General features: G+C 38.3%; 1 protein-coding gene and 1 long non-coding RNA gene across 3 annotated transcripts in view; one reads left to right on the top strand and one right to left on the bottom strand.

Moving 5' to 3' along the window:
- Positions 1-5,031, top strand: part of LOC142056055 (uncharacterized) — a 44,471-nt gene extending 39,440 nt beyond the window's left edge. The window contains exon 6 of the long non-coding RNA XR_012660194.1: positions 2,009-5,031. This is a non-coding gene — a long non-coding RNA (uncharacterized LOC142056055). The remainder of the gene's footprint in view (positions 1-2,008) is intronic.
- Positions 1-21,142, bottom strand: part of INTU (inturned planar cell polarity protein) — a 57,167-nt gene that overhangs the window by 25,054 nt on the left and 10,971 nt on the right. For both annotated transcript variants that reach the window (XM_075090216.1, XM_075090215.1), the window contains exons 2-4: positions 20,399-20,985; positions 9,209-9,294; positions 1,904-2,107 (exon numbers count right to left, since the gene is read on the bottom strand). In XM_075090216.1, coding sequence (XP_074946317.1) covers positions 1,904-2,107; positions 9,209-9,294; positions 20,399-20,985 — 877 coding nt within the window. The remainder of the gene's footprint in view (positions 1-1,903; positions 2,108-9,208; positions 9,295-20,398; positions 20,986-21,142) is intronic.

The raw sequence follows: 21,142 nt of genomic DNA, 5'->3' as shown, positions 1-21,142 counted from the left end.
ACTGTCCGTAGCCGGTCTATCCACGTAACATAGCAGTCTTGGACTATGAACTTAGAATTGAAGGAAAAAAAGATCTATTTGCAGGATGTAAGTGAACTTTGATAAAGCATCTGAAGTTTAATTCACAGTTAAATGAGCTCTTTGCTCGTAGGGGAATACCAAAGCAGAAAAATGCTGCAGTATCATAGATTTTAATCAAAGTAGTGCCCAGGGGATAAAAAGAGCACAGAATGATCTTGCCTAGTTGCAATGCTATATATATTTGGAAAAAAAAAAAAAAAAAAAGTAATGATTATGAGACACTTGTATAAACTAATTTCTGCTGAAGGTACCTCCTATGAAAAACTGTAGTCTCTTAAACAGGATTGGAAAGATCTGCAAACCAAAGCTCACAGTGTTAGTATCTTGCCGTAACATGCAGTGAAGCATACATTACCTTAAAAATATTATGTTAAAAGCATGATTTAGATAGCAAAGTCAAGTAGTCCAGAGTTATGAATTACTGGATTTATGGTTGAGTAATAAGCCTTAATTATACATGCTCATCTGTCCACCTTGTGCTCTGCACAAGACAGGCATCTTTCAGGAAAAATGTAACTTAAGAAAAACTTACGACAATAGGATGCTGCGTACATACAAAAGGGCTGAATTAACGTTGCACAAAACCATAAATCTATCATTTCCTAACCTTCAACCACTTGACTCTGCAAACTTCACATTTTTTACATGATAGTACGATATCATGTAAGTTTCTAGGGTTCTCCTCCCCAGCCCAGTCTCTAGAAAATAAAATCAAACTCCATTACATGTAGGTGTAACACTTTTTCTCTATTACACCTCACCAGAGCGATACAGACTTCTATCAGTTGAAAAACAGTATCAAAAAAATAAAGACATCTCAGAGATGGGATGGAGCACTGACTGGACCTAAGGATTAATTCCAGAGGAGAGAAAGCAAAATGCCTTTCTCCTGCTCCCCACTCCACCACTGTCCCACCATCCCCGTCCCTGGGGATGCTTCCACTGATGTTGCACTTCATGTGATGTCTCCACATCACAGATAGCATAAGATCACTGCGTCAGTACGCTAAATCTAAGGAGAATTTACAGATGGGGAGATGAGCCTTTTTCCAAATAGCTGTTCCTAAAAAGTCAACTTTGTTCATTTGTCATTTTCTGATTGGGCCAAACTGAGCCCTCCACGCTGTTCTGCGTCCCCGTGTTCTGAGGGCAGTATTTGTAGCTATGGCTACATCACGAACAACATCTACAGAACCATACAAGGGGTTGTATGTACACTGGTAAAATTTTTCTAAAGAACACAAAGAGGAAAGAGATGTGAAAGGAAGCTTTACAGGACAAAGGAAATCTACTTCAGTAGCTCAAAAATGTTGCCCAAGCAAGAATCAACAGTTGACTGCTAAAAGCAGACATGCAAGAGTCCGCTAAGAAAAGGCACATTAGCATTTCAGAACAGGAGGAGCTAGACAGATTATGTATGTGGACTGCCAAAGGGCTCCTGCTGGGGAACACTTTTTTTGACGAGGCAGATTTCATAGTTCAAGTTTGAGGGCCGTATTGAAAACATCACAGCGAGCATCTGAGAGACAATAACAAACTTCCAAATTTATCTCTGCTTTGTCTGTTAACACCTCTAGCCTGCCCTTTACGTAAAGACATTCAGCAGCGCTGAAGTGATTTCAAGTCCAATTAGAGTTTGTCAGCAATGCTGCAAATATTTTTTCCCCTGGAACTTCAGGCCTTATTGTTGTCAAAATGGACATTTTACAGACTATTCACTACTTAAAATGATTTTATTTTTCTTTTAAACATCAAACGGCACAGCAGTTGCTGTTGTCAGTTGTTACCTTTCATCTTCAGTTTTATTTAGCTGATCACATACCTCATCCTTAGATGTTTCAGAGTCCAGTTTCAGTGTGAGGAACATAACAATATGAGGCACGTCTTGTATAGCCTGTTGAAGGTCCATGCTATCTTCTCCCCACAGGAGCCGAACCAGATTGTTCATACTTGACTGTGCCCGTTTATACCTTTGCTGAGAAGTTCCTTCGGGCTCAAATATTGATGTCTCAAATGTAAGTTTAACCTAATAAGATAATTAATTATTGTGAAAATGAGGCTGTACTTACAATTACATTCTAATATCAGGTGAAATAAATGCAGTTTGAGTCCTTTAAGAGGTTACGTTTTCTTAGCTTTACTGACAAAGACATAATCATTCAAAAAATTGCTGCTGTTTCAAGAAAACCAATTATATATTCAGCATTACAGAACCATCTATTAAGGACAAAGCCGGCTATTACATGCTCTATGAACCATGTGAGTAAGCATGTGGTTTGGTGTGTTTTCATACTTAATTCTTATGGTTTTGAGAATGGAAAAATATACTTACTGCTCTGGACTTGTTTGAACACAAAACCTATTACCATGCTTTGGAAGCACACAAAATATTTGACTTCTTTCAAAATGTCAGCACTTCCATAAGTACAGAACCTTAAGGCTCTTTCACGAGCGTTTCTTTGCTTTTTGGAGCACGCTGACAGGTACGTTTGCACAGGAAAATCAGTTTACATTAGACAGCAAAAGTCTTAGTTTGTAACACTCAGTAACAATTCCTTCAATATGCCAACATTTTCACGACGTTAACTTTTTTCTTAAACTGTATAGTCAGCAAGTAAGAGTTTTGTTGCCATATTTAACAATTGTACACAAATAGCAAGAAGCATAAAAATTGTGTACATCACTTGCTGCGTTATGTCTCCAGAAGAAAAAAAAAAATCAAAGCACTAACAGATCATTCTCTTAAAAAGTATCTTAAAGTTTAGATGATTAATCTTACTTTGTCAAAACGTTACATGAAGTCTACTGTTCTTTATTTCCCAAATAAAGTAAAAACCAGGAATTTTAGAATAAACACATATTTCCTGGCTTACAAGCAACATAAAATCCAAACTTGGTATGGAAACATGTTTCACAATTTGCTTTACAGACCTCCTTTTTATGAGTACTGCCTTACAAAAATTATTTCAGTTGTTCTAGTTGTCATGAAATGAAAGGGTAATTTTTTTTTTTGCGAATGAACACTTCATCCTAAGTATGAAAGAAGGATATGTGAGAGACACCTAGCTCTTGACTGAGCACAAAATTGTAATTTCCAAGGAGAATAAATGGATATATTTTCTTGGATGATCCGTTAGTTTTCATCATTGTTCGAAGTGACTGAAAATATATCTATTTGGACTAGGTAGGCACACTCTCAGTTCCCTCTCTCATATGTTTTTACTCAAGATTGTTTGTCTGCCTTAAAGCATCCTTAACATGCCTATTGATGGGGAAGTTCTAAACGTAATACATCACACCAAACCCTGCTTCTCTTTCAAGTCAGTGACAGTTTAGCCTAATAACTGATGCAACAAAAACAGGTTTGTATTTTTGAAAATTTGAAAAGCCCAAGCAGAGGTAATTTATTACATTTAAATATAGATAATTTATATTTTCATAATTGTGTATGTGTATACACATACTTAAAGACTGCCAGCAAGAAATAATGATGCTTTAAAACACCCACTGCCTGTCAAAGCAGATCAGAGAGAAGTGCCATCATCAGCTTTTCCAGCTGTAACATTTATGTCACTGGCTGCCTTCCTCCCATTCCACTCTACTCCCTCCCGACACTTCTCATTAATCTTTTCCTCTCCTCTTTTGGCTGCTCTCAGCTTTTTTCTCTTTTTTCCTTCCCATTCTCTGGAACAGCAGTGCATTCAATCCTGCTCTCCTGCCATGTGCTACCACTTTCTTTTCTGACAGTAACTCATCACTCACTCTCTCCTCATCATTTCAGTTTCAGTTCACTACATTGCACATTAACAGGACTTGAGGAGCAGAAACATCCAGCTAAGAAGCAGTGGCTTCTTAAGACCCAGTAACTTGATCATTCACAGTTTTATAGATGTACGTTTTCTTCTCTGGCATTCTGTGACTCGGTTCTCTGTCACGCCATCTGCATGCATTTCAGAGGATTTTCCTCATACCCTGTTTAACTTCTTGCAGATTTCCTCAAGGCTCAATCAATAGTTGTTTCTCTTAACTTCTACTACATCTTGTCTCTGGACACTTATTCATGACACTTAGGATACAGTCTCTACACTAATGATGCACAGATGTAATTCTCGCTGCAGTCGATCTTTTACTCTCTCAATTTAAAAAAACAAACAAACAAACAAAAACTTCAGTCTGTCTTGTCTTAAGAGACACAACCATGTGGCCCTCCAACAAGAGCTCAAAACAAATTGGGCCAAATAAACTTTAACTCTGCCTTGTCCTGTAGGCATCCATGCTGCCTCCCACAGCACTGCGGGCAATACCACACCGCTCAGATGTGAAGTCACTGTATTTTCATAGAATCGTTAAGGTTGGAAAAGACCCTTAAGATCATCGAGTCCAACCACTAACCTATCACTGCCAAGTCCACCAGTAAACCATAGCCTCAAGCACCACGTCTACCCTTCTTCTAAATACCTCCAGGGATGGAGACTCTACCACCTCCCTGGGCAGCCTGTTCCAATGCCTGACAACCCTTTCGGTGAAGAAGTTTTTCCTAATATCCAACCTAAACTTCCCCTGGTTGAGACAGTGCTCTCTCTACAACTTGACTACAAGTTCCTTTCCAAATTTTCTTGATTGTAACAGTTTAAGACATGACATTTTCTGTTCCTCTCTACTTTTGTCTAAGTTCTAATCTATTTCCTGCCCTTAGAAAATAAAAAAATTACTGTGAAAAGACCATACAGGCTGGGAAATGCTGTAATATAAAATACCAAGAGACTACATTTCTACATAACCTAAAAACCTATTTTTTTTTATGGAGGAGAAATGAATCTTCTCCATGAGCAGTGCACAGGATCTGATTAAATATGACTACTGAAGTACTCTTTTTTAAATGCTGACTATGAAATCTTCCGCAACTTTGACTCCATTTCTCCTAAAGAAAATCAGTTCAATGCACAGCACAAAACAGAAAAGGAAATTAAATGAAGAATGGGAAAAGCACAGAAAATACTAGTATTCCAGTCTACAAATAGATAGCATGCACATGTTCTCAAAAAGAATTTAATGAAACTGCAAGAAGGCCCTGATGAAGGTGACACTAACAGCAAGCTACAAGTTACACTGATGGGGATTTTTCTGCTTTCTGACAAAAGAGGAACATGCCAGAGCTCTCCAAAGTCATGGAATGATATGGAGAATAAGACACGAACAGTTAACCACTCCTCATAACAGAGTGTCCTGGTGTCAGCTGGGATCGAGTTAATTTTCTTCATAGTAGCTGGTACAGTGCTGTGCTTTGGAGTTAGTATGAGAGCAATGTTGATAACACACTGATGTTTTAGTTGTTGCTAAGCAGTTAAGGACTTCAGCTTCTCATACTGGCCTGCCAACGAGCAGGCTGAGGGTGCACTAGAAGCTGGGAGGGGGCACAGCCGGGACAGCTGACCCCAACTGGCCAGAGGGATATTCCACATGACATGACGTTGTGCTCAGTGTATTAACTAGGGGAGAGCTGGCTGGGGGCTGCTGCTCAGGAACTGACTGGGCACCAGTCACCAGGTGGTGAGCAACTACATTGTGCATCACTTGTTTTGTATAGTCTTTTATAATTATTATTACTATTTTATTTCAATTATTACACTGTTCTTATCTCAACCCATGTGTTTTCTCACTTTTTCTCTTCCAGTTCTCTCCCCCATCCCACCCAAGGTGGGGGTAAGCAAGCAGCTGTGCGGGGCTTAGTTGTCAGCTGGGGCTAAACCACGACACACAGGAACCTGGGGGTATGAAATGCACTTAATTAGATGGCAGTTTGAAAACAACAAAAATGAATGTAGCACAAACCAGTTATGTAAATCACTGCTGCAGGATGCTGTGGAGGTCAAAGGAATTCTAAGAACTAGATTAAAAAAGGAGAAGGTACAAACCTGTAAGTGATCTGACAAGTCCCTAACTATTGACTGCTGAAAGCTGGAAAAGCATGATGGAAAGGTCACTGTATTTAATTTATTCCTTAATGCTTTTTACTTAAACATTTTTCAGTGTAAGAAACAGCAAATGTAGCTGCTACACTGTTGGTCTGACCCAGAAAGGCATGCTTTCTGTTTATCTGCAAGAAAGCTGTATGCCTTAGGACATGGATTTTATTATAGACAGAGCTGGTGGCATTGCCTGCCTTTTAAGATTCGCTGCCATTTCCTGTTGTCTCTGTTTTCCATGTGCTTATGGTTTGCATAACTGTAACTCCAAATTTCAGGCTGAAATTTCTGATTCTGAAAGTCTGCCTCAGGCTGAATATTTTTAGAAAGTTTTGGGTAAAATGGTTCTGCAACTTCCAAGTATCAGGGTAAGGAAAAGTATATTCTTTTAGCATATCCTCCTCTTCCTATTCTGTGTTCTCTGTCTTGTGGTGATAGAAAACAGCAGCTATTTTGATTACAGAAATGTAGAATTGTATAGACTGTGGAATACAACTTTATCATACTTTCTCAAGCACTGATTGAGGGGTATGCTTTGTCCTGTCACATTCAGTAACTGCTACAGAACTACATGAAGTATCCAATGCTTTAATCAGAATTGGGACTTGATCTTATTAGGTGATATGCAAGCACCTGAACACAAACAGTTCTGCCACTAAAACACAAAAAACTAAAATAGAAAATGAAAAAAAGACTGATGTAGCACTTGGACTTCTATTGCTCAGTAAATACACTAAACTAGACCTTACTGCCTAGAAGCTAGTTTGCCTCAACTGAGGTAAGCAAAACAAAATTTGGGAAATACAATAATGAGAGATGTTACGTGACATGCTGCAACTGAGAGAATCTAGGTAATTAGTTTTTGAAATGACTTCCAGTAATTTTAACACTGAACTCATAGGAGCAGTGACTTTGCTTATGTAAATAACTTATAACTATGATAAAATGGCTTTTAAACTGCATTGTTTTTGATATTTTGCAATGTATGATGAATGAGAATACATTAACAATTTTGCTTGTGTAACAGCTGTCTTTGTTACTAAATCTCCAAAACAACAACCCTCTGTGTTTCTTCAGCAGCATGAACACAGTGTTCTACGCTGCAAAAAACCCCAAAGCTCTGCATTTAAATTCTCCACTGGTCTGTTTCAGCCATCACTCTTCTGGCTTGACTCAAACTGCACAGTAAAAAGCGAGTAATTGCACTTTAATAAAAGGTTTTGGAAAGCCAACATGACAAACAGTTATACATTTCAAGTAATCGCTGTCTACTTGACAGATTTACTGACAATGTAAACATTAATGTTGCATTAAAAGGAACTCCTATATAAAGGGTTGCATTGCATTTTAGCAACAAGTAATACATATACTCTAATCTAGCACGGATACAATTAAATAAACTATATAATCTCTGCTTTTTTTAATCTTCTGTACTTAATAACAGTTACAGCAAATCCGTATTTGGTCAAAGACAGGCAAGACACGGTTTTTCTACCATGGAGCTCTGCCAATACCTGACCACAACTCTGGTAGCTTAGGCAAGCTTCATACTGTCAGATATCTTGGAAAGCTTCCTAAGCAGACATACTAGCAGTCAATCTTCCTGCCGTTGCAGATGTAGTTCTACAGGCACTTACCCTATGTAAGTTATCTACAGTAGCATGCTTAACAAAACCTAAAATTTCCACTTCTTTTTAACTCTGGACAGTAAAATATTTCTATTATTACCACCCCGTATGTTCTACTTGAAGAAAAACTACCAAGAGGTTACAGGAGAGACAACGCAATTTTAACCTGCTCCATCTCATATCCGTAAGCTGCAACTTTCACCTCGTCTTTCTGCCCATCAGGAAGTGGATTTAAGCAGGATAACTCAAAATACTTAATTTTACACTACTAACGTCCTAGCTAATTAACACCCTCCTGGTTCAAATCTGAAATAGCCATCTAATTCTTTAGCAGTTATTTCATTCTTCATTATAGCTCCAAAATTATTATTCAGCTAGAAGAGAAGATATATGCAGCAGGTTGGAGGGGGAAGAAACATTATTAATCAGGTCAGGTGTTTTTGTTTTCTATCTGTTTTTGTTACTGACTTCTACCAGTCTTCATCACTGTTCAGTTCTGAAATATCTTAAAAGTATTTAATCTAAAATCATTTAAATACTCAAGAATTTATTCTTCTATTTAAACACAAAAGCAGTATTAATTTCTTCACTTAAATACTCTTAAATATCTCTAATAGCACTACTTGTTAATTCAGGTGTCTTTTTTATATTGATGAAGAGGTAATTATTTTATTTGAAGTATTTCCACAGCAATTATTACTGTTTTAAGAACGGTAATTGACAAAAAAAGCCACCACTATTCTGCAGTTGACATATATTTTTAAGGTAGACATCAGTATTTTGCTTCATAGATGCTATGGCCCGGTCGCACACCTATTACCCACCAGGAGCAACGCATCACAGCATTACGTACCTTGTCTTTCATTTGCTGAGATCAGAGTGTTCAAAATAACAACTCTCAGAGCAACCATACGTGTCATCTTTGGCAACTACAACTATTGCTGGTTAAAACTTTGTTCAGGTCTCAAAGCAGTTACTGTATTTGACAGGAAGTAATTAATTTTGATGCAAGTGATAACATAATAATGAAGTTGTTTTCTGAGTAGGAAAAGCAATAAAACTTGATTTGTCATATGTGTATGTACTAGTTCTCATAGAGAAACATGAATACTCAGAATTCTGCAAGCGCAGAATACCTTGATTCTCACACTTAGCAAAAAAAAAAAATAAATCAGGTGTTATGGTTAGTCTAAACCTCCAAGTACACTGCTACCTCCTGCACAATGTTGTACGCGCTTTCTGACTCTGGCTGATGACAAACAGAATATATGACAGCTCGACTGTGCATAATGTCCCTTAACGGGACATTGGCTTCAGTCACTTACTTGCACCTACCTATTTTCACAAAACTTACCAGAATTAAACTCTGAAATTCCTACTCTAAATTTGACTTAAGTTGACCAATGTGTTCAAAAAGTAGATGAGAGAGTTCTAAGAAAAAGACCGCCTGAGTTCTGTTTTCTCAGGAAAAAAGGCTGGAAACAATATTAATTTTTACAGAGGACATTTGGAATAAATATTCAACTACTGTACCTGCATAGGACCTGGAATGCAAGACAAAACCCTTTCTATGTTTTCAGAATTCACATCAACATCATTTACAGCAACTAGAGCATCTCCTGGAGATAAAACAGACAAAAGTATGAGAAAGTTAGATGGTATTACACCACACTACAAAGCCAAACAGTGTTCTGTTTTAAAAATTAATATGACATTCAAACAATCATAAATGTCTTTTTATTACATTTAAGTAGATGGATTCTAAGTGCAACATTTACTAGGTTTAGAAACATCAGTATATTACCTCAATGCTCTTAAGGCCTTACTGCCACATTTGTCTCATTTTACAAAAAGAACTGTCGAAGCCTCTCCCCTCCATCCAGGCTTATATCACTGTTGTTGCTTGATCAGAAAATCCAACGGCTTCACCAATCAAGTGATGCCCAAGGTGTACTTTTTTCCCCCTGCAAAACCACCTCCATTCACTTGCGAATCCTTCTCCATTGATATAGACAATACTGTCTCCAAAAGCACTCCAAATCTCACTCTTCTTGTAGCAGCTTACAAGCTCTAGGCCAGCACTTACACCACAGGTTTCAAGTGCTGGCTAAGCCTAACTATTGGAGAATCCCACCACCCCGAGCCCCTCTCTTCGAAGCATTCCTGGCAGTTACTGTGCATATTAGTAACTCAGCTTAGTTCACTAAATCAGCAGAAAACCATTCACTCTTCCTCATTTCATCCCTACGCCTCCTTTGTCTCTCAAGCCCCATCACAATTTAGTCCCTTCTTTTCCATGCCTAGTCCACTGCTGTGGTTTCTTATTCTGCCCTCTTCACGCTTTAATCTGCCAGTTCTTCCTGCCTAACGACATCTTGCATTTCCTAAATCTGACTCTCTTTCCATTAATGGAAATGGGGAGAAAAAAAACCAGGATCCCAAAGAAAAAGTCTTTAACAGCAAATGGAGAAGATTTGAAAAAATAAGGCAATAAGGCACTAGTTACGAAAGCAAACAGAACTGAATTAGAGCTTACAAACTTAAAATCCACGTTGAATTTTAAAGTACAAATATCAAACTGGGATTTCTATCTGAAGTGACCGAAAATACTCCAGAGAAGTATCCCAGTAAGAATTAGTTGATAACCTCTGCCTCTATCCCCCTCAAGAGATGCATGTTTAATCATGAAGTATGTAGGAAGGATGAGAGAGACCAATGGAAATACACCCATGAAGTTAAAAAACATACGGCTACAATAACATCAAAAGATAAAACTACTTAGACCTGTCAAAAAGAACAGAAATTTAGAAGTAAAAATAGAAAGGTTTTTGGCCATTCGCCTACTTTCAATTAAGCAAAAAAAAAGGAAGTAGCAAAGCAGCAGTAAGAAAAGGATACATATTAAAGATATTTCAGGTATGGTAGTGGGAGACTAAATGAACCAAACAATTTGATTGCTTAAGCTGGCAATTTAGAACATCAGACCAACATACCTAAGTCAGAAAAACTCCTGCTAAAAGGACAGACTTTCATGGTTTCTCTAACAGCAACATCCAAAGTTGGAAGCACTTTTCAGTATAAAAGAAACACTATATCACAGAGGAAGAAACCAATAAATATTACTGGAATAACAGAAATATAATGGAATTAAGTGGTACATTCATTCTTAAGAAGGTAGCCAAGTAACACAAAACGTGAAAAAGACAAACTCAACACCCAGACCCATTATGAAAGGTATTTCCTTTGAACATAGGTGAGTATTAATAGGACCTGACAGGATCCTATCCAAAGTACTCCTTACAATTCTGTTCACCTGTGCTTAAGAAAAGTGAAAGCAAATAAGATTATCACATTCATAGACATAATGCTGCAGTGGCCATGGGAAACAGAGAACCCCTTCATGTTGGTTAAAGATGAGGTGAGTAAAGGCTACGTGTGAAAGCAGCTACCGTAGAAATCAGAAGGTTCTGTAGTCTCAGAATAGAGACTTTCCAAAAAGCTTTCCAATAAGGCTATCTAGGGCAAATATATATAAAATGAGGCAACATAAACTTATGAAAAAAACTCTATTAAGTTAATAGAGGACAACCCCCCACTTGGATGCAAGGAGCGTTAGCGGGAACCTAAGGGATATTGTATGATTAAATTAGTGTGAATATAGACCCTTTTGATTAAGCATTGTTAACAGTTAATCTAAGACTAGGGCCGAGATGTCTTGGACATCGGCTCACTCGTTTAATTAATGCCAAGCGTTTCTTTTTAGAAGAAAAATGAGTGAGAGTTGCTAAGAGAAAATAGTTTTAAGTCGTTTCTGTGTAACAGGAGTTAGGATGCCCCATCCGTCAAGACCACCAAAGACCCCTGAAGAAAGGAAAGCATGCATGGAAGAAACTGAAGTGGAGCCAAGAATGACTCAGTGCCAGTTATATAACTTACGTAGATTAGAATGAGTATCTATTGGATAGGTAGAGTGTGTATGGACGTATTGTATAAATATGATAAGGTAGCCAGCTTTGGTGTGTTTGATTTGTGGAAAACCACTGAGCACCCAGGCTTGTTCAACCCTGAAATAAATCTGCAGTGTCTTTCCCGAGTGTGTGATTATTGGCTCGCTGCACACTGGGCAATGGATCCGCTTTTGGGATAACAAAGTGACTGCCAGTGGCACTAGGATGTATTTTCTTTCTAACTAGGTACTCTTGAGCTTTGTTTTCTAAGGAAATGAGGCTTCTGCAATTGCACTAGGAATAGCTTTGATGCCATTACTAAATTTTAGCCGAAGCTGGAAGAGAATGCACAAGTCACATTACATGCTATGAGCTCTCTTAATGGTCTCCTGCGCCAGGACGTGTGAAAAGCCAGAGGCAGGATTACAGCACCTGCAATACAGAAATACTCAGCCAAGCGGTAGCAGCAGCACTCATCACTCCTTCAGGCAGCGTAAAGGGATTAGAAAAAGGATATGGATTCGTGGCAAATGTGCATGCTAGTATAACTGTATTTTAAGCCTTGACTTGGCAACAAAAATGTGCTCAACTGCAGAAATAAAGCACTGAACAACTGTAAGGTTCAGTACATATTCCAAGTTTTCTAGGGAGAAGGCTTGCTCAGCTCAAACTAACACAATGAGGGTAACAACGTGCATACTAAGAAAAAGCAGAATCTGTCTCTCTGAGGTCTCTCAATTTCCTAAGAATCTAATAAAGACAACAGAATCAAAGTTTAAAAGAATTCTGGCAGTTTATAATTATTTCTATCTTCTACCCTGTTGTTAAATACCATGGAATACTGGAATTCTTCACAGGCACTAGGTTGATCGCTCAAAATGGGTGCAAAACACCATTAAGGCCAATGAGCGTTCTTCTTAACTACCCATCAGTTAAGAAATGCAGAATCCCCCCAAAACGTAAGCAATATTCCTCTTTAATATGCTAGGCAACAACCAACTGCTCGCTGCTACTTTACATTACAGGAAAATTAATTCCTACCCTTTCTTTCAGCAAAACCAAAAAAAGGTTAAGTTTTATTATACAGTCAAAAATTGTACCATTCCTTGGAATGAATTAAATTGGGTTTTCTTTTTCAAGTGATGGTAGCTCTCTCCCTAACCTCTGTGTTCCTTGACGCACAGCAGAGTGAAGTTTTAGCCTGTCGAATCTTCAACGCAACAGTAATTCAAAGATGGGAAAGTTGAAAGTTAAACAGCATTTAAAAGCAACTCAGTAGTCCATGCAAGAGCCCCAGGACTTGAAAATTAGTAATCAAAAGCAGAGCATTCAGGCTACTCTAATATAACAAGAAATTATAAACAGAATTACTACATTCTTTGTTGAAGAACACTGTATTAAAGATCATCATTCACAAATACAAGAGAAAGCATAAATTGCTCTTGCACTCATCTATCTGGAGCGCTGTTTAAACAAACGTTTGTGTTCTGTTTGTTTTACTAGGGACCTTACGAATTCTCTTGTAAAGACCACAGTCGAGTCATCTAATCCACAAAGCCCTTCAAACGAGCTGCACATGTTTTGTGAGGACATAGGCACCTCAGCACAGAAGGGAATACTTTTGAATCACATCTCCCAGGGTGGAATATACAAAGACACTTTGAAAGGAGAAGATCCATCAGTACTTACATGTTATATACTCAAAGTGTTTTATTTATTCGATGCCTAATGTGCGTATGTAAAACTTTCATTGCAGCAGTAAATATTTATTCCATTCAATTTGTAAAAACGTAATCGTGCCATAAATGGAACTGCTTTCCAGAAGACACAGCCAAAGCAGCCCTCTAAGGCTGCCTTCATTTTGCCAGAAAATGCTGTATCACTATTAAAGAACTGCAACTTGATGTACAACTGAGAAAATCCACATTTATCAGTATGGACTTTCCAGATTTGGGGGTGGTGGGAGGGGTGTGTTTGCATTTTTTCCTTCTTTTCTTTTTGCCAAACACAACGGCATTCAATGAATGAAGACTAGGAATTAACAGAATGAAAGACATCACTGGCACAATAGGAAGTATATAAGATTATGAACACAGAATATCTTAAAGCAGAACATGACCACAAGATCTACCCAGTGTGATAATTAATGCCAGTGAAAGAATTTATATATGCAAGTGTTCCTTTGTTAGAGTTTCACATCTACACTTTCTTTGAGAATTGTTTCCTCCCCTTTAGCAGTGTGAAAAACTTACAGAAAGTGAGACTGACCTAGGTCTTCAGGCATTAAGTCTGTCAAAAAAATAGCACAAATGTATGAAGTACAGTCTAATTTCACTTAATCAATTTTGGTTAAATGAAATAAAAGGGTAAGTGGTGTTTACAATTGTTTTAAGTCGATCTAACTTGATGGTTTGCAGAGTTAAGTCAAATTCTCCCAGACTAAAACATTGCTGAATTTCAGATGTAGAGACATTTCACTAGTGGAGAGAAAAAAGTTGTACAGATGGTACTGCAAACACATTTTTCAATCATTCTTGTGCTCTATGAAGTGGGTGAAAAAAACCCTCCAACTGACTTAAGTACAGAGATCAAAGTGAACGTCTTCCTATAGAAGGAAGAACTACTTCCTTCTATAAGTAGATGTATACACTTACATAGCCAAGAAGCAGATGTTTGCATGAAATGTTATTTTCAAATCCTGACATATAATGCAAAATTTTGGTTTTTTTTTTTTGGCTTTCCAATAATATGGTTGTACACAAAAAAATTTACTGTATGATACTGGTTAGAATAGCACTTGTCCTGCTCTTACTGGCTTGCATTTCTGCCAGCAATAAGATCACTATTATCTGTCATGAAAGTCACCAGCATATACGTTAATAGATGAAGAACACTAGAACAAAGTTTCACTCAGTTCTATTTTTAGAGACACAGTGTCAGCAACTGCAGTAGAGGAAATAGATTTTCTTCAGGCAGCTCCAGGATATCAGACCCTGAGTCAATAAATTCATCTTTAGAAAAATACATGGCCTTCTCTTCAAGGAATAAAGCAAGCTCTTTTCTTAATCCCATAATAATGAATAATCAAGCTTTTGAGTTCTATCACTTATTATAAAAAGATTCTCAGTCCACAAATCAACTAAGATGTCCATATATGTTCTCCATGCAATGCCAAGTAGAACTGAATTTTACTAGAGTGGTAGAGAGAGACGAGAGGCAGGAATTCTTTCCTATTTTCTTTGTTCTGTGTTTCCATTTTCTCACTACAAAAGACTTCTCACACCCAGTCAGTAGGAGCTAAGAACAGTGTATAGTGATATCAAGTACCTGGTTTGCACACAGCTGATGAAATTACTCCTGTTTTCTTAAAGACACAGTTTAGAAAAGTCTTTGGTACTACTGGCATGCCTGAAATGTTTCTTTCAGACCCCCCTATCACTTTGCCGCATGAGACATAGGACTATTTCTTTTGTTAAATATCCCTTCCCTAGAGATAAACCCACAAGTACCATTTCTAGAAGTAGATCTTCTTTGCATTAGGCCTGGCGGCACCGATTGATAAGTGAATACCACTTCCATACTGTGATGGAAAGTGAACATTTTTGGCTGAATTAAAATCAGAACCATGTTCACATGGGAGAGGACCAAGGACACTCTTTTCATGAAATCCTGATATTTCATTTCCTCTGTTCCTGGTAATGACTTGGTGGAAGTACTTATAAATGTTCACATACTCCTTCCCAAAAAAGGCAAAGTATGGAACACATTCTGCTGAAGAAAGCCAGATCAATTACTCGCTTTATTTGTTAGTGGGCTGCTTTTACCCAAACCAATGCTGTTACGCTTCAAGAGGAGATTAAAAGAACATAAACGACATCCCAAACTCCACAGCAAGAGCACAGCAAAGCTTACGCAAGCTCTGTATTTCTCTCTTGTGTGCCCAGCATCTCTACTTTGGAAAGCCTTTTCAACAAGTACACCATATATGGTAATTCCTCATGAAAATCTCAAACTCTCACAGTATTTTGGTCCTTGCAAGGACATTTTTCTGAAACACTCTTAGTTCCATGGTCTGCAAATGACAGAACAGCATTTACTTTTGACTGTTGGAAGATGACGGCAAGTTGCTTAATTTTTGTGAATGGATTACCATTTAAAATCACTAGTCTATGCTATAGAAATCTAACAGATATACTTGGCTTTCCAGCAATGATGGCCTTGTTCACCAAAAATTCACAACTCAAACAGCAGTATCTACGATTTTACTATTAAAATTAAAATAAACAAAGATTGCTGCTTAAACATTTCTTTAGTTGGGGAAAACAAATAACCCTCCCACATAACATCAACAGAATTATTGGATCAGAAACCCTTAGAGAACCATTTGTCAGTAAACAGGCTTGGATCTGGACCTTTCATCTAAAGCTTGCAACAGCAGCCTCCATGTTCTGCATATTTGTTCAAAACTAGATTATTATAGCCCATCCTTACTATCGTCCAAGATTAATTTCTGCCCCTGGGTAGTTTCCATACTTACTTGACAATTGTACCTACTGATCAGGTGAGAAAACTCACACAAACTGTTCAGATATTCAGTGATGAGAGCAGGAAGAACAGAAGATCATTTCAAAGAGGGTAACAATAGTACGCTCTGCTGGTGAAAAGAGCTTTCCTGTATTTTCAGTGTAATTGAAATGACTTTTCCATTTGTACTATAGTAAAGATGCCGATCAACAGCATTTCTAAGAAGTACCCCCTGCTGTGAATCGGCTAGGTTTCAATTTGGGAGGGTCAAATTATAATGGCATTCCCTAACACAACACTTCTTTGCCTGGATCTAAAAGTGATTATTTAGTGGAGCTTTTTATCTCTGAAGATACACTCAAAGATGAGACTGGAAAGTTTTACATAGCAGACCAAGCTCTGCATATTGTTAGCAATGTACTCAAGGAAGAAAAAAGTTTTGCCAAAAATCCAGAAGACATTTAAAAAGCATGAGATAAAAGCAACTGTATTTCATCTTAACCAAAATGAAAGCGACAGCAAGAACGTAAAAATCAGAGGGTTTTGTTTTAAAAATTTAAGATGGATTCTGAACTGCTAAATAAATAAAATAAAAAGATAAATGAACTGACAAACACCACATGCATAGAGTGGCATCTTTTTACAGAGTTACAAAGTGGCAGGGTTTTTTTAGTTTGCAGAACTGTTGTGTTTACTTTCATATGGTCAGCGCCTGCATTCTACTTGGTTAATAAAGCACGGCAACAAGACTTACGACTTCCATATGCAATCTTAAAAAAAAAAATTAAAGTGTAGTGCACAAATAATAAACAGATGTTTCAAGCGTTCAAAGCTGTAAGGGATACCCATTTCAGAATAAATTGAAGAAGCCACCTGAGGAAAGTGATTAGTTAGGGAGAAAAAGCAGTTACTTCTACTAAAAAACGTTAAAGCAATAACCACTTTGTAACTGTTTAGTCAGAGTGAAAAAATGAAGAGAGTTTAGTTAGTGTCCCTTACGATTCAACCTTGGTAGACATTTAAGTGACTACCATCCTTTTTACTGACAAATCAGCTAATTTGCCAATGAAAATACAAAGTAATCAGTAACTTTGTTACTATTTAACATATTACAAACCCAAGTCTCAAGAAAAATAAGCTACAGCGCTCAAATTTTAAATAAGATGGGAGAGTTGGCACATTCTATTGGACATAACTGGCAGGATTTTGGTAGCCCGGTGCTGCAGGAGTGCGACCTGGGCAGCGGGAGGTCACAAGCTGCCTTCTGCTGCTTGTAGCCAGTTCTGAAGCTGGTATAAGCAACTCACCATGTGCCCAAGCATCGCCCAGGCAGGGGAGCCATGGCACCTCTGCCCAAAGGCGTTTAAGAAAGAGCAGCCATCGCTACGGGAAGGGTTGTAGTCCATGGAGGGGACCCATCCCTGAAGGGCTGCAACCTGCAAAGGTGTCATGCCGCAGCAGAGGAAAAGAAGAAGCAAGGAGCAGGAGGAAAACATCACATATACAGTCCCACCTTCTTGTGCCACCAGTTACCTCACCAAAGGGGTCGGGACACACAGTGTTAACATGCAGTAAAAACAAGGGTACCTGATACTGGGAAAGAGGAGAGGTGTTTGGATGAAGCTGAGCCTGGAGAAGGCAGAGGAAAAGGCATTTTCTTAGTTGTTTGGGCTCTTGTTTTATTTTGCTTTAATCTTCTCAGTACCTGAAATAGTGACCTGAAGTTTTATATTAATTGGCAAAAAATTAAATTCGGTAACAACTCCCTGCAACGCCTGCCTGAAATGCATGTTGCAGACTGGTCCCTGGGAAGACTATAGTATGCCATTTTAAAGCATGTATTTTAAAAGGAAAATATACTTAGTATTTGCTTCACAAAACACTACTACAAGAAACAGTCTGCACCATGGAAGGCTATTAAAATATTAAAAAGTAAAACAAGAGCAGGTTAATATCTATGCATATGCAGGTCAGTGAAGATGAACAAAGTTACAACCAAACCAGCCAGCAGGCATTATGCTATACTGATCAGGTATTCCTCACTTGTGATAGCTCAAGAAGCTGCTAACTTTTGTGCAAATACTTCCATTTTAGACTGACCACAGAAATATTCTTCACTGACCTTTTCCACAATTCACAACAGGATTCCCAAAACTTAATTTAACAACATCCCCCCAAAGTTCCACAGTATTTTTCTTGAACTTCCTTGTCCAACTTCAGACCCTGTGAGGATCTGAGGGAGCCATCTTTTGAACTACAGTCACTTCTAAATCAGGCTTTGCGTGTATACCATAGCTATTCCATCCTCTGATGGGCAACGCAGAAGCAGTAAACCAGAAAGTTTTTTTGACCGGAACAAAATTTTTTTTACTGTGTATTATTCATGCAGACAGCACTGAAACCTGAGCAGCTGATTTATGCAAAGCATCCCTATTTCTAGGCACCACATAAAAATTCCAGAGTACTCAGTGTTCACTACAGATATATAATTTGGAAGTATTTTTATATGAAAATTATACATTTTATACTGTTGGCACAGAATACAGCTCATTTTCCTAGATAAGAGCTGAATAACTACAGTATGCCGAAAAAGGATTTGTTTCCAATGTGCAAAAACAAGGCCATATTAGTTGATGATAGCCTAGGACATACTAAACTGGTAGACTCTTTAGATTAACTTAAATATTATTCTATTTAAAACAAAACAAACACCCCACAGTTTTTGCCCTCACTAGCTCCAGGAGACATGAAGTGCTGCAGATGAAGTACCACCTCCATTTAGGAGGTTAGCTTTATCTCCTGGACCTGGTATTTGCCTATACTGTTCTGATTTCATACCTGCTTCTACTAACATGCAGTTTTACATGGATTTGTGTCCCAAAATTAACTTACAGGTTATAAATACCCACTCTTACACTAATGAGATTAAATACCATTAAGCAGATCAAGCTGAAACTCACTCCCTTCTCCGCCTCTTTCTGTATCCCCCACTTCTTGACTAATGAGTTCTTTCTGGTAAAATTTGAAAGTTATCCAGTTTTCCCTCTGGAGTATTCTTTGGCATCCCCACCAAAAACACGTGCTAGAAGAATCAGCTAGTCAAAGCACGATTTGCCATTTTACACACACAACATTGGAATTTCAATAGCACTCATGCTGGCTTTGTGGGATTTGTGCTACTACAGTATTGAGGTCTTCATGATCTTCTAACCAACACCATATCCTTGCTCCCTCCCTACGAGGGACCAATTTCAAGGGTAATTAAACAACCTTCCACCCTTAACAGATGCAGCCTAGCAGCCTCACATTTACTGTCTCTGAGGTTAGGGCCTTGTGAGCGCTGAATCCTTTTAACAGCCTCTTGATGCTGGAGGCAGGAGCATTTTTGCTCCTTCATGATGAGCCACAGAAGTTCCTTCCCCTCTGTTATCCACACTTGGGTGCTTGTCAGACCTTCTGTGACCCAGGTTTAACTAACTACACCAGCAAAAACCAGACTGGCGATTTTTCTTCTGGGTTAGTTTTCTGCCAGGTTATTTAGTTGCATCAGCTCATAGAAGCGTCTGACAAGAGCCAAACCAACACAAAGGAGAGCTGCTATACTGGCTCACTGCCTCCGCAGACTGCAGCCCCACTATGTACTTGGAGGCCTTGGGATCACAAGTACTGAAGAAGCAGCTGTTATACTTGCTAAACAGAAGAATATCCAAAGAAGGCCATGCAGAGAGTTTGTAACGCGTTAATGTATCTTACTCTCTACTTTTTCCTCATTTTTATAGTACAAAATACATGAAAAGCATATACAGTAAAGCTTTTTATCTAAGGGGGATAGTGTGGAAAAGAATGAAAACAAAATACAATATGTGGCAGACCACAGCTTTTCGCCAGTCCCACTTATCCACGGAGCAAATTTTGCATTAAATTAAAGGTGGTGGCAGTGGGGTATTTGTTACTCCAAGTTCAAGCTGCTCACTCCCTGTACGCTTAAAGGATAGTCATCTCCTTACTCTATTAACACCTTCTAGTTTATGTCACATGCTCTTAAAACCACTAATATAGTAAAATAGAATAGGTAACAAAACATCAGGTGCAATGATATTTATTTAAAATGATCCCTCAAGAACTGACAAAATAGTTGTGGTAAGTAATTGCTTATGTCTCAGGAATATTCAAGTCAGCTGCCTCAAAAAACCCCAAAAATCTTCATTTTAAAGGAAGAGTTCAGAAGTTAACTCTTCATTCAATCACTTACCAATCAAGATTTGACCTGTTTTCATTGCTGAACTACCTGGCACCAAGCCATGTACTACAAGCTTCTCTTCGCCGATTCCTCTGATGACTTTATCCCGCCTGCCCTGTTTTTCTGCTCTTCTGCTGCTCCACGAGGACTGATGGACAATCCCTACTAAGGCCTCCAGCAGCCTGTGCTGCTCATCTTCTCCAGCACTGCACAGTTTTCTGGGATTTACATAAACATACACATCTTTGTATTTTTGCTGAACAGTGACACCCATTTTCTGAGTGGATTGGTGTTTCAATATGGAAGTAGGACCAGTGGAGTGCACATTACAACTTCCACTGCCTTTCTTCCCAGAATTCTTTGGTAAAAGATTCTTCTTTTTTAACATTTTGGTCAATTTCTTCAGTTCATACTTTCTTTCTTTTCGTGATCCCTCTTGAATAACTTCAGCTTCATTTTCACGAAACCTGACGTGATTTACTGCTGGTGTTTCTGGACAGCTGTTCTGAAGCAGAGTTTCTTCTTCACTTTCACTCAATTCTAAATAAAATAATTCCCCATTTTTCTGCACGCCATCCAACCATTCAGGCTCAAGGTCACTGGGAAAGAAAGAAGAATGATCAGTGACAGCTCTGATAAGGAAGACTGCTATATGCAAGTGACATCTGATTACTTCAAGTAGGGAGAGGATAGAAAGAGTGCAAAGGCAGGGAGGGGAAGGAAAAAAAAAAATTGTCTCCTGAATATTGAAAGCTC

Source organism: Phalacrocorax aristotelis, chromosome 4 (assembly GCF_949628215.1).
Source record: "Phalacrocorax aristotelis chromosome 4, bGulAri2.1, whole genome shotgun sequence".
Lineage (NCBI taxonomy): Eukaryota > Metazoa > Chordata > Aves > Suliformes > Phalacrocoracidae > Phalacrocorax > Phalacrocorax aristotelis.
The sequence above is the reverse complement of the archived record's forward strand: the minus strand, read 5'-3'. Positions and strand labels throughout refer to the sequence as shown.